General features: G+C 35.2%; 1 protein-coding gene across 5 annotated transcripts in view; it reads left to right on the top strand.

Moving 5' to 3' along the window:
- The window catches only part of LOC149726382 (myelin regulatory factor-like), a 39,639-nt gene that overhangs the window by 10,883 nt on the left and 12,953 nt on the right, over positions 1-15,803 (top strand). For 2 of the 5 annotated variants that reach the window (XM_089890701.1, XM_089890700.1), the window contains exons 1-10: positions 1,321-1,525; positions 10,834-10,906; positions 11,120-11,301; positions 11,522-11,618; positions 11,814-11,878; positions 12,182-12,397; positions 13,024-13,210; positions 13,460-13,581; positions 13,879-14,173; positions 14,462-14,555. In XM_089890701.1, coding sequence (XP_089746827.1) covers positions 1,414-1,525; positions 10,834-10,906; positions 11,120-11,301; positions 11,522-11,618; positions 11,814-11,878; positions 12,182-12,397; positions 13,024-13,210; positions 13,460-13,581; positions 13,879-14,173; positions 14,462-14,555 — 1,443 coding nt within the window. In that variant the 5' untranslated portion in view covers positions 1,321-1,413. Of the gene's footprint in view, positions 1-1,320; positions 1,526-3,839; positions 4,189-8,704; positions 9,234-10,833; positions 10,907-11,119; positions 11,302-11,521; positions 11,619-11,813; positions 11,879-12,181; positions 12,398-13,023; positions 13,211-13,459; positions 13,582-13,878; positions 14,174-14,461; positions 14,556-15,803 lie in introns of those variants that run through there. The other 3 variants (XM_089890704.1, XM_089890703.1, XM_089890705.1) reach the window with 3 other exon arrangements.

The raw sequence follows: 15,803 nt of genomic DNA, 5'->3' as shown, positions 1-15,803 counted from the left end.
GGTTGCTAAGGTAACGTATACGTCATTAGCTACCGAGGAAGTTATTTTAGTGTTGGGGAAAATTTGACACACTTAGCAAAAAGGGACTTGGATTTTAAATTAAGGCGATTAACGCAGTTAAAAGTGGTTTGGAGTCAGTTTAGTTTTGATAAGCGCATTTTAGTTGCATGTATATAGGGTAGGGTGGGGGGAGATGGGACACCTTTTCAATCTATTTTCTCGTTCCATTTGGTAAGGAACTAAGAATATTCAAAGAAATATAAAACCATACCCTCACTTCTACCATGGACCGTTGTTAGTTGTTTATAAACACGATCAGGATATTTGGATATTAGATGCTTAAGGTGTCCCGTCTTCCCCAACCCTAATATATTCGATATTTTAGTTATGTGCATAAAGGCGCTTACATTCCTTAAACCAGTTTTAGAATCAATTTAATTTAAAAATAGACGCAATAAATGTAGTTGTAAGCGTAGTTTAGTTATGTGTATAATAGCAATTCAAGCAGTTTAAGGTGTTTTTGTACCAGTTCGGCTCGCAGTCAGGCGCATAATATTTGTTGCGTAGTTTAGTTATGTGAATGACATGTAAAATCGGACTTTGATTTTTCGCGGCTGAATTTCTAACCGTTTCATCTCCCGCAGTTTAAGTACATGTGTTGAGATATAGGTATTTTCAATGCGGCCAAGTCAATTTGAACCTGGGTGTTGTAGATATTACTCAACGCATATAATAACATACTTGGTTATTACACCATATAGCGGATGCTAGGTATCATGTTTTGCCGAAATTTTCGCGGCTGAGGCTTAGGATTAAAATTCCCGGCCGGATAAGTTAGCTACAAAAACACGGCCAAATTGAAGAAGTCGTTTTTCCAGTAAAAGCCACAAATTTAACACGATTTTCGAGGAAAAACCTCTTCTTGTTTTATAGACTTCGAGGCAATTAAGTCGCCGGATTGTGGCTTTAAATTTATTTAGTAAACACGCGTTTAATCCTTACAGAGCAAGATGGTTTACCTTGATAAACGTTATAGGCGAGAAAAACAAGCGGTTTATTAAATTTAAAACTAACTTTACACGACTTCTTCCGTTAGCGTTTGAAAAGTCAGTATATATTAGATATATCGTAAGTTAGGGAAAAATGGCACATTTATTCCATCTTACCTCGCATGCCATCTTGCCCCACAAAAATACCGTGTTAAACGGCAACACGTTTTGTACTAGTTAAAACACTGTTTGGGCTAAAAAGTATAGCCATTCTAGTTAAAGACTTGTAGTATGCTATCATACTATTAATAAAACAAATTTTAACCCATTTTGGTTACATTTTATGCTTAGATATAAGGTTTAAGAAAATAGCGATTTTTGAAACCCTTTTCGGATCTATTTTTCTGCGTTGCTCTTCGTCATAATGACGGAGTGCCTACGTAACAATGGCGCGGACATGTTCCGTACACTACATTCTGAAATGATTGAAACACCTGATCTTGTTAAAGAAGAACCAGTCGACCATCTGTTTAACGGTTAGTGTAATGGATTAGGGATTAAACAAAATATTTTTTGTATGTTTTTGGGGAATATTACTTGTTTATTATCGCGTGGCGGAGTAAAACTAGATGTTTTAACGAGGGTTTCTTATATTGAGCAATTGTGTTTGCTATAAAAGCCAAGTATGCTACTTTAAATTAACAAATATTTTTTTTTATATTTGAGTGTCGGTATAGTAAAGTGTCTTATTGCGTCCAATATATTATCGGATGCTTTTTATCACATGCTCGCTGTTAAATGTAAAAAAACAGCAGTACTATTTACTGTGGGTAAGATGGGACACCGTTATCACATAATATCCCATATTTCCTAATCGTGTTTTAAAATATTAACAACGCTATTTTATAGTCGTGAGGATGCGGTTATATAGTAGGGTGGGGAGAGATGAAACACATTTTTATTCTATTTTTCTGTTTCATTTAGTACTAAACCCAGAACTATCATAAAGTTATAAAACTGCCTCTCACGACTTTTATAGACCATTGGTAATTGTTTAAAACACGATCAGGATATTTTTTACTATGTGCTAAAGGTATCCCGTTTCCCTCCACCCTACTATATAGTTATTTAAATGTTCTTTGTGTATTTTTGGTTTAAAATCAACACAAAAGTCACATTACTGTATTACGGCATACACACGAGTCAAGTAGTTGTATGGTTGGTCATTCAACATTACGCAATAAATGACTCACACATACATACGCTGTAGGCCATCAGGCAATCGTATATTGTAAACTTCAATTGGTCACGAAATATAGCAACCCAGTAATTTAATTAATGTACTTAAACATGATCATCTAGATGAAAGTAATGTGCGGTAGTCGATTATGAATTAAATTACTTTTCTGACGTACATGTGTATTTTGACAGATTTTTTTGCTGCAGGCTGTTAGCGTACGTGACGAAATTAAATGCCAAAATCTTTTTTGATAAAACCGTATCCTCACGACTCCCATAGACCGTTGCTAATTTTTTAAAAGACGATTAGAATATTTGTCCCGTCTTCCCCCACCCTGCTATAAATATCGTAATTAAAACTGAAGCATTCAACGGTAAAGCTCTGTTTATAATTTACTTGATGTATTTTCAGTCGATTACAGTGCATTTGATATATGTACTACAATGCAATATTTTAATCTTTAAATAACCATTTTGTAACCATTTATTTGGTTAGGACGCCTGTGGTTTATAAAGCATTTGAACTATTATTGTAAAAGTTAAACCATCTTGTGGTATGCTTACACAAACTGTGTACATGTAGTTCCTGTAAAGATAAAGTAGGGTGGGGTAACATGGGACATTTTTACTATTTTTTCTCTCTTTTTGGTAGTAAATAAGAATATTTACAAAATTATATAACCGTATCTCCACGACCCTAAAAGGGCGCCGTTTAAAACCTGATAAGGAAAAAATGTTTTTAGGTGCTAACAGTATCCCATCTTACCCCACAAAACTATATATCATTGTGCCATTAACTTGTGCTTAATATTCGGGTTATGACGCTCCAACACATTGAGAATGGGTGTATAAATACCACAATACATAACAACACTCATGTGTTTAAAAAGCAGGCGTTTTCTCAAGCCGAACCCGTATGTTATCTGCAGGTGCAAATTGCAATGGTGTACCAAATAACATACATTTGAATGAAATTTAAGTTTATCGTTTTAGTAGATAGGACTAAAACTTGTTGGACACGGATGAAGTGGGGATGAGATGTTATCATTGTTATTTGATGAGTCTGGTGGTGTGACTACGGTTTTGCTCGTTGGCTGACTGTCTAGAGTAGGCTATTCTACAGAATACCTAAATTTGAAAATTTCCCCTATGGCCTACTAAAGACCTTGGCAGGTCAGAGTTAAACGGTAGCAAAGAATAGCGGAAATGGTTACCACGCGAGGATATATAGTACGTTGGGGTTAGATAGGCCAACTTTTCATTCTATTTTCTCGTCACATTTGGTAGTAAACAAAGAACATTCAAAGAATTATAAAACCGTATCGTCCCGACTCCTATAAATTGTTGTTAAATGTTTAAAACACGATCAGAATATTCGGATCTTATGTGCTAAAGGTCTATGTGAATAAAAGACGGATAACACCATTTTTGGACAAAATGTTGATCTTATAAAATGCAATTCGTTGAACTTGTTTTTTGTTTACTACGTTTTTCTTAGCGCTTGATCCTGACTGTTGTTTAGTTACAAAAATCGCCCCATCTCATAAGCACTGGATCAGGGCCAGTTCACGTAAACTGTTAGAGTTGATTTGTCTTAAACTCTTATGATTACAATACCTTTGAATAATTTGTTTGAAAAAACATGGTCGTTTTTATCTAAAGTTTTACAAAAGGAAGAAAGATTCACGCGCAACACCTCTAGTTGTGTCATTATGACGTCATAATACTGATGCACGTATAGACTTTCGTACAATCGCCTACGGCGAGATAGCAGTTACGTCATAAACGTCTAAGAATCGTTTCGAGACGAAAAAATCGCCGATTTATTCTGAGATGCGCGAAAGGGACGTTTCACTTTAAATTCTGGGTTTCGAGCGTACATAACACAAAATGGAATCGTTGCCAGGAAATGCAGATGATTCTGCAAGCAGAAGAATCGTATGCAGAGTTTTAGGCGAAGGTTTGTATAAATTTTTAACCGCTTTACGTTTTTTTTATTTCTAGCATGTACGAGGATATAACATCACCAAAAATCGAAATTTTTGGATAAATTTTTGTTTGAAAAGTCTACGTTTATAAATTGTAAATCGTGTTATATTAAAAATATTTTTTAAAGGTAAATTTACGTTCCAACGATATTATTTGTTAAAACGTTGCGTATACTGCCAATTGTATAAAATACATATACGTGCTATAAAAAAACATAAGCACTTTAAAGAGATATTTGTTGATGTATACCGTGTCCGTACGTATATACATATTTATTCTTGTTTGTCTTTTTTTATAACTGCTGGATTAATGGGCAAATTTTGGGCTAAATTCCTAAACTAATACCGTGTTTTGCTTGAATAAGGTGTGTAACCAAACTCACTTTGCAACATTTTGACAGAAAAAAAAACAGGAACAAAACTGCGCGCCTATATAGTTCACCAGGTCAAACTTTGACTTCTAATTGAACTCTGTCTATTTAAATCACAGCCTATGTTGCGTCGTTGTTTATAGTAACGTGTTAGCGACACGACAGAGCAAATGAGATGTACATTCATACTCTAAACGCTTTACTGGATCTGAAATAAAGGCAAACAAATTTCGAGGGTGACTTGGCACTTCTTTTAATTACTTGTTTGACTTTTAATTAAAGAAGCTCGACATAGGAAAAATGAATTGGTAAAGTTATTCTTAGCCCGTACCCGCAAAACACACATGGGGAGCTTTTTTTTGCTTTCATTTCTTGTTTAACATTATCCGGCTTGTGCTCACGTGCAACAACCGTGTGTAAACATAACTTGATAAGAAACTCAACAAAGAGGTCTCGTGGTGTGGCATGAACTTTACACCGGCTTTTTCACACGTTTCGAGTTATTGGATTGTCGTTTATTTAAAATGAAAAATATTAAAACTTAGATTTTAATATGGTACTGTTTTAGTGTTTCCATCAGCATTTTTTTAAAAATATTAGTAAGTTTTTGTAATATTTCCAATGCAGTATCATTTAGCAGGTTAAAATTAGAGGAGAAACGTTTTCATTCCTTTTAAAATACGATTAGAAAATATGGAATATTATGTTTTAATGGTATTCGTTTTTCCTCACAGTACCAAATAACATTTGTGTAGCCGCTTACCGCGTATGTAACTTTGTAGGTAATCATTTTTGTATTATTCATACAATTGACGGCTTTCAATTTAACCCAGAAGAAATTGTCATTTAAAAATTGTTGCGCTGTTCCAATTTATTTACATAGTACGTATTCGAAGCGTGACTTGCTTTCAATACAGACGCGTGCCTTTTGTTTCCCCACTAGCGCGACCAAGCGGACAGAACGCTTTCCCTTGAATAGCATTAATTAAACGGCGATGAACAAACAAAGAATTTCTTGCTTTGTATCAACAAAGACTGTACGCTTGTACCTTTTTGTTATTATTACACGTCTGATATATTGAATCAAATTTGAAGAAATACAGATGTTTTAGGCAGACGCGATTCTTCGGTGATAGATCGTACGCGTGCACAAGGTGTATAAAACAGAACAGCCGTGTTACTGTCGTTGCCTTGCCACGTGAGAATAAATAGTTTAATTTATTTAATAAATTAGGTCGTACATATTTTTAAAGCTCAGAAATAAGTGTTTAAAAAAATTAATTATTTATTCAGGTTTTAATAAATATTTATACGCAGTAAACGAAAACCTATACATGCGATTACGAGTTTGCTAAAAAGGTTGAATATGGTTTTGTTTACTATGCTCGCCAAATAAAATAGTTTTTATATGAAAGCAAAAACGCAAAAAAATTTGTTCAGACGTGTTTTTTTCGTATTGCTTTTTTTCGCATTAACGTTTTTTGTATCTGTTGTTTCTGCACATGATTCCGCTGTGGTCAGACCGCGGAAAAACAGCTGTAGATTTAAATATTTCGCGATATCACTTCGTTTTACTGATAGTTAGATAAGTTAGGGCGTGTGTGATTAGGCAGCTCTAAACCGTGGGAAAAATTGGTGATATTTTAAAAGATTTTATCGCATAGGGTTCGTTAAGTTTGTCGTTGCTTCGAAATGGTGGGAAGCGTGGGAAATACGACCTTAAAACGATTTTACGTTCGCCAAAAAAACCTCAAGGGTGTTTTTGGAAACAAACATGTTATTTGCTTCGTGAAGTCGGTTTTAAAAGACGGTCAGACGAAGATCCAAATCTTTACTGTAATAAACATCGGTTAAGTTATATTTTACTTAATACCTTAAATTAATGTAGGAATGAATGTACATCGCTTTAACCTCGCGTGGCCGTGGCCCACCGTCGCTATAATGCGGTTGTTCTGTTTTCTACATAGGGTGCCCGTTTATTAGTTACCACGTATGTAACTTTGTGGGTGATCATTTTTTTTGGTTTTTCTTTTTGTTTAAAAATTTGACTGACAATTATTGTAGACAAACCATAAAACCTTACTAATGCTAAAGTATAGTTAAGATTGTTTGAATCTAAGATCCTTAAAATGAAGAACGTCGTTCTTAAGGATGAAAGTTGCGATGTTCGATATATTGTTGGTAAGAGCAGCAGGCATTCAGTTTTATATCACTCTTAGTTTTATCTAACTTTCGAACACAATGCACAAGTGTTTATAGAGCTTGCATAACTCTACACGGGATATCGTCACACGTTTGCCAACCGTGCATATCAATGAGCTGTTACTTTAACGACCCAGTATAAACTTCTTTTGAAGATAAAAGCTTTTTTTGCCGAATTGACTGCGACTTCTGTTATGCGCGCAAAGCAGTGTTGACTTACTGCAAAACGGTGGCACTATAAAGATATTGACAATTCCTCATAAAACCCATGCGGGTGTGCCAGGGAACTCGTAAGCGGGGCCATTGATCCTTTATTGGCAATTATACCTTGCAACCCTGCAGTTCGCAGCCTTGTTAAAACAGATGTGAGAAAGGCCCGATGACGTTGCAATAATGCATATTGACATAATACCCAGATTGATTAGGGTATACCATTAGAAAAATCTTGTCTGAACACGACCGTTCAAAACAGGTTAATTTTATGATACCCCAATTAATAAAATGCGACCTCAGCTGCAATAGCTGTCATGCAATAAAGTAAGGTCGTTAACTGGCATACTGCGGCGAAGTTATCCTCAATTGGCGCAAAGTTCGTCAACGGCCGACTGCAGTCTCGTTATCAACGCAAAGTGTTTGTCAGTGTCCAGGCCTTTTATAGGCCGTTATTTGGATATTGTCCCGTCTTCCCCAGCGTACTATATATAAAATAGCAGGTTGGGGTAAGATGGTTCGTGTTTTTATTCTCCTTAATCCTCCCATTTTGTAGTAAACGAAGAATATTTACTGAATTGTTCAACCGCTATGGCACGACTCTAAAAGTGCGTTGTTAATTGTTAAAACACAACCAAGAAAGTGATTTAGTGGCTAACGGTATCCATCTTACCCCACGGGACTGCATGCTATTTTAAATAAGCCAAACTATTTTATGCTAAAAGTACCTGTTCCAGATTGAAAATAGTTTTCGCTGAAAGACTGTGGGCGTGTGTGGATTGATACACATGCGGATTAACGTGTCATAAATTACTTCAAACTTGTTTCACTAGAACTATGCCTCGTTTATTGACTGTATGACATAAGACAAATATATGCTTAAGTAATTGGTCGCATCATAGTTATGAAGGCCTGCCAGTTCATTAAGATTGTTTGAGATTATGCTTATCACTTGGACCTTGTATCCGATAAATGTTTACAAGGGATTTTCCGCTTGTACACCTGCCGTGATATCTTTTTATGTGAAGGTTGTTTATCATATATTATGGTGGGGAAGATTGGACAGCTTTTAATTCTATTTTCTCGTCCCATTTTGTAGAAATTAAAGAACATTCAAAGTGTTATAAAATCTTTTTCCCACGACTTCCACAGACCGTTGTATTTGTTTAAAACACGATCAGGAATTTTGGATATTATATGCTAAAAGTGCCCCGTCTCCCCCACCCTAATATATAACAACAGCCAATACGAAACATAGATAAATGTCGGATTAGACATTTATATTCTGCTGTAAAGTTGTTCAATTAAGTTAAAAAACTTATTTTACGCTGCACTTATTAATATAGACAATATCACCTGACTATTTCTCGTTATCTTTTAATTAATCACCATTTACGAGAGAACACACGTGGTTAAACATAGCGGTTATGAATATCATAATTCTTGTTTACTGTATTTATACCTTATTTAACCGTCTAATAAGATTAAGTTTAACCAAGAAATATCATTAATTTCGCTAATCGAATATTAACAAAAAGTTATCACATTTTAAGCTATTTTATTTTTCTTAAAACCTAAAATGTAAAATTTATTCAAAACGGGAGTTATATTGGTTATGATACGGCGTAATTAAATTTGATCAAAGAGTTATAAAACACTCCAAGTGACTCACAGCGTTAACGATTGATAGTAAATACCTTTGCATTGTATGCTAACACATGCACAGTTTAAAACGACGCTGGTATTGCATGCGCACTCGTGTCTGGACGAGTCTGGCCTCGAAGTGTTTTCTTGTTTCAGCGTTAATCAAATAAATCTGCACATTTTGCATTTGCCGACGTGTTACAGTCGTAGTTTATTAACTAGATAGGCGGGCGTGTACATCATGTTTTATAAGAGTGAAGACGTACATAACATACCAAAAATTTCGAATACAGAAACGAAGATCAGATTAATTAAACCAGCGAAGAAAAGCGTGTTAGCAGGAAAATGACATCCGTCGAAAACAAGCTACCAGTAAAACTATTTAAGGAGAAGTGTCAAATGAATGCATGACGTTTTCGTATTCATATTTCTAGACCCGGCGTTTCGTTATATTTAGTTGGTAGTTCAGTTTCGATACAAAAGCTTCTGTAGAGTTTTGTTTAAATATAACTGAGCTATGGCAGCGGCGGCCGATGACGAAAGTGACTTAGAATTTATTTCCCCTAGCGTTCAAGAAATATTGAAAAATGGTAAGTTTTTCATGAAAAATTTAGTCAAGCGTAAAACGACAGGGTTAACTTAGAGCGAATAGATTTTACGGGGTGAGGAAAGATGGGACGCCTTTTCATTCTGTTTTCTCGTCCCATTTTGGTAGTAAACAAAGAACAATTAAAGAATTATAAAATCCTTACGACTTCCATGTACCGTTGTTAATTGTTTATAACACGATCAGGTATTTGGATATTATGTGCTAAATGTGTCTCATCTTCTCGCACCCCACAGTACTATACAAATGTATGGTAGCAGACCGTAACCTTGTTTTTCGTTAAATTTTGTTCATTTTTAACATGATTATTTTTAATTTAAAACTGACATTTCTGTTCCGGTTCGTTCTTTATCTTAACGGTGGAATCTAAATGCAATATTGATTACGAGTAAGATAAGCTGTGTATTGCCTTGTAGCAATATATTGTTCCGTCTTCGTGGTTTTTAAGGTTTAGCCATAAAAAGAATCTTTTTTTTATAAACACTTAAATTCCGCAGCTGGCAGGAGCTTAAGTAACCCATGTGTCAATCAACACGTCAGATTAAACACGTTAAGCTCTGGTTTAGGTGTTTGCATAGGCATCTATATCGCGCAGTGATTAGCGTAGAACAATATGCTTATCGGTGCTACGGTGCGAAATTTCGATTCCGCAGGTTTTTGTTTGTCGTCCACTTATACACACGCGTGTTTCTCCGAACACAAGTATTTTGAAATAGTTGATACCTTGGGGCATTTTATTTTGTACCTTTTAGAAATATTTCGCAACGGTTTTAAACCGTGAGTTATACACAATAAAATCGTTAGCGGTTGCACACGAGGCTACTGTACATTGTGTATCTATAGGTGCTGTCCAACATATATCCATATATGTTAAACAAATACAATGCTGTTCGGGTAATGGGCCAATTTTTGCCTAAATCCCAAGACCCTATAGTCGTATAGCGTATCTCGCTGAAGGTACTCACCTATATAGAATAAAATATTATGAAAGTATAAAAATCGCACTACCTAAAAAAAGGGGGAAGGGAAGAGGGGGTTACAATTCAAAGACTTTTTGAACTGCTCAACCAATACGAAAACAAAATGATTGGCAATAATTTAACAAAATAAGTATATTATGACTTCAATTTAAAATGGGGGGACACAAACAACTTTTATTTGGTCCTTTAAAGAACACAAAACTAATTACAATGTACATGTCAGCAACAACATTTTTCTTTCAACAAACAAAAACTATGCAATGTATTTACCGTGTGGCTTATAGTACTGGTTTAACGCAATATGGCAGAATAGTGAAAGCTGTCTAAGGCTTATAATTACAAATAACCGCTATGGAATGGACGTGAACTTTTCAACTAGTAATTCAGCAAGTACAGTTGTAATTAGAGCTTTGGTCGGAAAGTGAAACGTCAAACATGTAACATACCAGCTTCCTGTGTCGAAACAAAGCTGTTTATGACGTCACTGAGTCAGTATCGGCGCCAAATACTTTCAAATTTTAAAATCTTTATTGCAGCACGAATTAAACCCTTTTTGAGCAATATTTGTTTAAATATACACGCTAAAACTTTTTTGTTTTATAGATGGCGAAAGCTTACAGTTCGACACGGATATCTCGGATTTAGCAGACTTTATTACAAAAAGCGAGAGCGAGCTGTAAGTAGATGCTTTTATTTGGCACTTTTACCCAAGCAGTTTTAACCCCAAACGAGTTTTTTAGCCGTTTAACCCATAATTTCCTTTTCTTCATTGTTTTAAATGATCTGATTTTCGCTACTTTATTCGAAGAGAAAAACACAAATCATATTATGTTTTGCAGACATTATAGCTAAATCAAAAAGGAAATTTTATGTAAAATACTTTTTCTAGGCCGCTAGAAATTATACAACCTGGAATCGACTCCCCGCCACATAACCTTTGTGACGTCATACACCAGTTACACGGTGATCAGCAACAACAAGACCAACAGCAAAAAGTACAACTACAACAACAGAAAGGAGACAACCAACAATTTTCGAGACAAAATTCTGTTCAGCAAACGGGCCTAAACGGTAAAGAACAAGAGTTAATGTAATTTATTAAAATTTACTTATTTTTATGTAATTTATCGTATTTAAGTTGTTTTTTTATATTTTTTTACGCTTTATGCAATTTATCACGTTTTGCGTAAAAAGTGCACCGATACAACGAACCGATATTTTTGTGGTAGACTAACAGAGCTTCCAAAACCTTATATAATGAATTTATTTCAGTAAAATTTTAATTTCACAGGTGTGTATCAACAAGGAATTGATTTTAGACGAATTCAGCATCAAAATTCAAGCACAGTTCCAATACAACACAGAAAAAGCGACCAATATCACAACGGGTACTTATACTGAATAAAATTATGCAAAAAGAACAAAAAAATTAATAAAACATACGAGTTTATGCTTGTAATTTTTTGAATTATTTCTTGATTATTTTTTAAAAATTTTAGTATCTTATTATTTAGTTTATTAACTATTTATACATACTATTAGTGCTTTGTGCAATATGTCAACTTATAAATGTATATCGCTAGGTGTCTTCCTGAGTCCCCGCCTGATTCAGGTTCCGAGCCATATTCGCCGCCTCAAAACGGAAAAGGTAAAACAGATATTTATTCGATATTTTTAATGAATTTAAATTTATTTAACATCACGTAAAAAGCAGTCGTTATAACACTGGTGTTTTGTTGCATAAAGCTCCGGTCTGTTTACGAGTTAATAACTTTGTTGGAGATTATTTTGGTTGTTTTTATCCCTTTCAAAAGTATGACAGACAGCTTAGACAACCAACTGCCTTTAAGTGTTTTGCCCAAGGACACATTTTATTTTCGTTACAGTACCGTATTTGAAGAGCTAAATTTTGTTTTATTATGGTCTATATAATGTACTGTTCATATTTCAGTCACTGTAGGGAGTCGTTTTCCGTTGCCGGCACAATTCCAGCCAGAAAATCAAGTCCACCATAACTCGCCTACAGGCCAAAAGGAACACGTTCGAGGCCCGGGCAGTTCACCAAGTTACGACCAAAACGCAAGAGTTCCCCAGCAAACTGGGTTCGTGAACAGAATGAGTAACGATGGAAATGTTATTATGATACCCAGTGGAATCACATATAACAGTAAGTTAGAAAAGACAAAAATGTTATTACTTTCAACCTATACGATCAAAAAAATAGAACCATCTTAAAAATTATTTTCATTTAAAAAGAAACTTTATTTGTTGCTTTTTTAAGAAGTAACTTTGTCACCACTAAATACGGTTTTGGTTTTTAAGCAGTAACGTTTAAAACGAAAATCATATTATATATATAGGAGCCACCATGTTTGTATTAAAACTGACCAGAAAAACCATGTTTTATGTACCTACTTTATTTCTTATGATGCTTGAAATGAGTTTCACATAAATCTGTTTTCGTGTAATCACACTGAACTAACAAAACAAGGTTTAAATGCCTTCACCGACGCCTAGTTACCTTCTGCCCCGTCGCAAAGTACAATGCATTAAATGTTTAAGCTGTTATACCATTTACATAACCTTATGTATGCATACATGATCTGGCAGTCGCATTAAGTCAACATATTTTATCGGTGTAGTTATCGCGTACATACTTAACTTGTATCAATACGCGCTGCACATATGCGTAATAAAACTGACATTAATTTGGGTCACCTAACTAGATAGCGGTTTACTTAATTTGTTCGTGACGCCCTAACGACTGTTTTATCGCTGACAATTTATTTTTAGACAGCAGTGCTGATTTGCAGTACATGAACCAAATACCACATTCTGGGACAACATTTTCGGATATAGAAAGTGGGACTTATTACTTGGAGAATGGGCCAAAAACTTTAAGCAGTTTGAGTCCTGGCTCCAGTAGTTCCGACGGCTCAGTGCACAGCAGTTTGCCAATGAACATGGGATACTCACACAGGTAACAAATGATATACTTTTAACAAAAAGTTTACAACTGTTGTAGTCTGCTGTACATGTAAATCCCAAACTGCTGGCCTGTCAAAAAATGTTTCCAGAACTATATAACCGTATTATCACGACTTCCATATAGACCGTTGTTAATTGTTACGATTGGAAAATATGGTATAATAAGCCATAACGGTATCCATCTTACCCTATGGTTCTTTATAGGAAATAAAACTTTACCAGTACAATCATTTTTCTACAGCGGGCCAGCTAAAAAGAGAAAACATTCTGACGGTCCTAACAGCAGCGTAGAGCAACTAAACGTAGCGTTACTAAACCAAAAGTACAGACACTTGGTGCAACAATCTATAAAGCAAGAACCCGGTACGTCAGATAAAGTGGAATATTTTTAAGTTAATTGCTAGCATTTTGGTATATACACGTATTGGAGTAGGGTGGGGGAAGATGGGACACCTTTTCATTATATTTTCTCGTCACATTTGGTAGTAAACAAAAAACATTGAAAGAATTATAAAACCGTATCCTCACGACTCCCATGAACTATAATTGTTAATTGTTTAAAATACGATCTGGAAGTTTTTTAGTTTGGATATTATCCCTCACAGTAATATATGTTCTTACGCGCTTATTCACGCGTATTATTCAAACATTTTTTTACAGGTATGCCTTCGCCGAACAACTCCGACAGCAGGCGAGGCGCTTATTTTAACGACGCATACGAAATGACAGAGACCGGTTCAATCCCGGTTCGCATGTCATTACCCGCGCATAGCCTTCCATTAAGCGGCCCAACAAGACTGACTGAGCCAATACATGAAATACACCAGGACCGACCGGCGACCAACGTTTCGCCTTCACATTATAATGACTCGAGCAACGCCTACCAAGTTATTAAATGGTCGCCGTTCATCCGGGACAGCTGGTGCTGTCTATGCGATCAAACAGGAAAAGAATTGTAAGTTCACTCCAACCCAGTGATCACTAATTGATTGTCCAAATTACCTGCCACAAAAAAATCACCTAACAAATTAACATACTTGGTAACTCGTAAGCTGGCACGTGGTGTATGAAACAGAACACCCGTATTTAACGACTGTCGTTTTCCGGCCACGCGAGGATAAATTCATTTAAGTTTTAATCATTCTTTGTTGCGCAGTTTCACATTTATTTGGTTTAACCCTTTAACCGCCAGGGTCGAGTGTACTTGCTTTGAGACTAATTTTATTTTTAAAATTGTTTTTAGGCAGCCTGTGTCGTACCGTGTGGACGCGGATAAAGGCTTTAATTTCGCTGTAGCCGACGACACGTTTGTTTGCCAGAAAAAGAATCACTTTCAAGTTAGTAAAAGTTTTTATCTATTTTTATGAATTGCCAAAACCACTTTTAAAGATGATAATTTTTCATATGTTAACCTTTTATGCGCTATTGAAATAAGGTCCTTCTTATAGACCCCAGATATATAGACCATTTCCCTTATACTTATGTACGTCGGTTATGCTCACATTGTTTGCCCTGAGGGAAAATATTGTGACATGTTAGTTCACAATAACCACCTTGTACGTCGGTTATGACATCACAGAACGTGATATGAGGTAATGAACATAATAAGCGCCACCAGTTTCCGGTTTCGACATAGATACATTAAGATACGAACTTCCAAAAATCCTATCTACCAATCGGGTTGGAGAAAGGCGTTAAAATATGTGATGCCACAAGTTCTGCCTAATAATAGACTGTACTTTTACACCACCGCAGCGAGCATGCGGGGTTGGTATAAATAAATAGAGTGACAGCTCTGGCATTAGAGAACTTACCTTGTACTAAAAAATACTTTTTTTAATGAGAAAATTAAGCAAAAAAAGGTTACTTTATCAAAAATTTAAGCAAAAAAAGGTTACTTTATCAAAAACTTACCAAACTTGTTTTTTGTTGTATATTTTGTCCTGAACCGCGGAGTATTAAATATTATTCAAAAAATAAACACACCCATTTCTTTGCTTGTTTTTTTGATAACTGTACCCCACCCTCCAAAATAACGAAGACAGCAACAACAAATAAAATCTCTTAGCAGAGGGATTAAAATTCTTGAAGTTCATTTTGAGCTGACTTGACATTTTGCTTTCAACCCAAAACACACACACCTTTTACCACAAATTGATTAAATTTAAGTTTTAACATTTTTGTATACCCATTTTTTACTTTCAAATGCACTTTAATTTGTTTTAAATTAAATGAAACTCAATATGAGTTAACTTATACTGTATTATAGATTTAGCAGCCACACTTTTATTTGCCACTTTTACTCAAGTAGTTTTTACCCTTGAGTTTTAACGACTTTGTTTTTGCTGCTTATTCTTTTTCTTCGCTGTTTTAAATAATCTGATTTTCGTTACTGTATTCGAAGAGACAAATAAAAAAAGGTTACAGTACTGTAGGGTAAGATGGGTCACATAAAAAATAATAAGACAACGTTCTATGAAAGAGAATATACGGTTTTATAATTATTTAAATCTTTTTTGTTTACTACTAAATGGGACGATAGAATAGATACCAAAGGTGTCCCATCTTTCCCTACCCTACCATAC

This window comes from Ciona robusta, chromosome 12 (genome assembly GCF_009617815.1).
Source record: "Ciona robusta chromosome 12, ASM961781v2".
Classification (NCBI taxonomy): Eukaryota; Metazoa; Chordata; class Ascidiacea; order Phlebobranchia; family Cionidae; genus Ciona; species Ciona robusta.
This window is presented reverse-complemented; position numbering and strand designations above follow the sequence as displayed.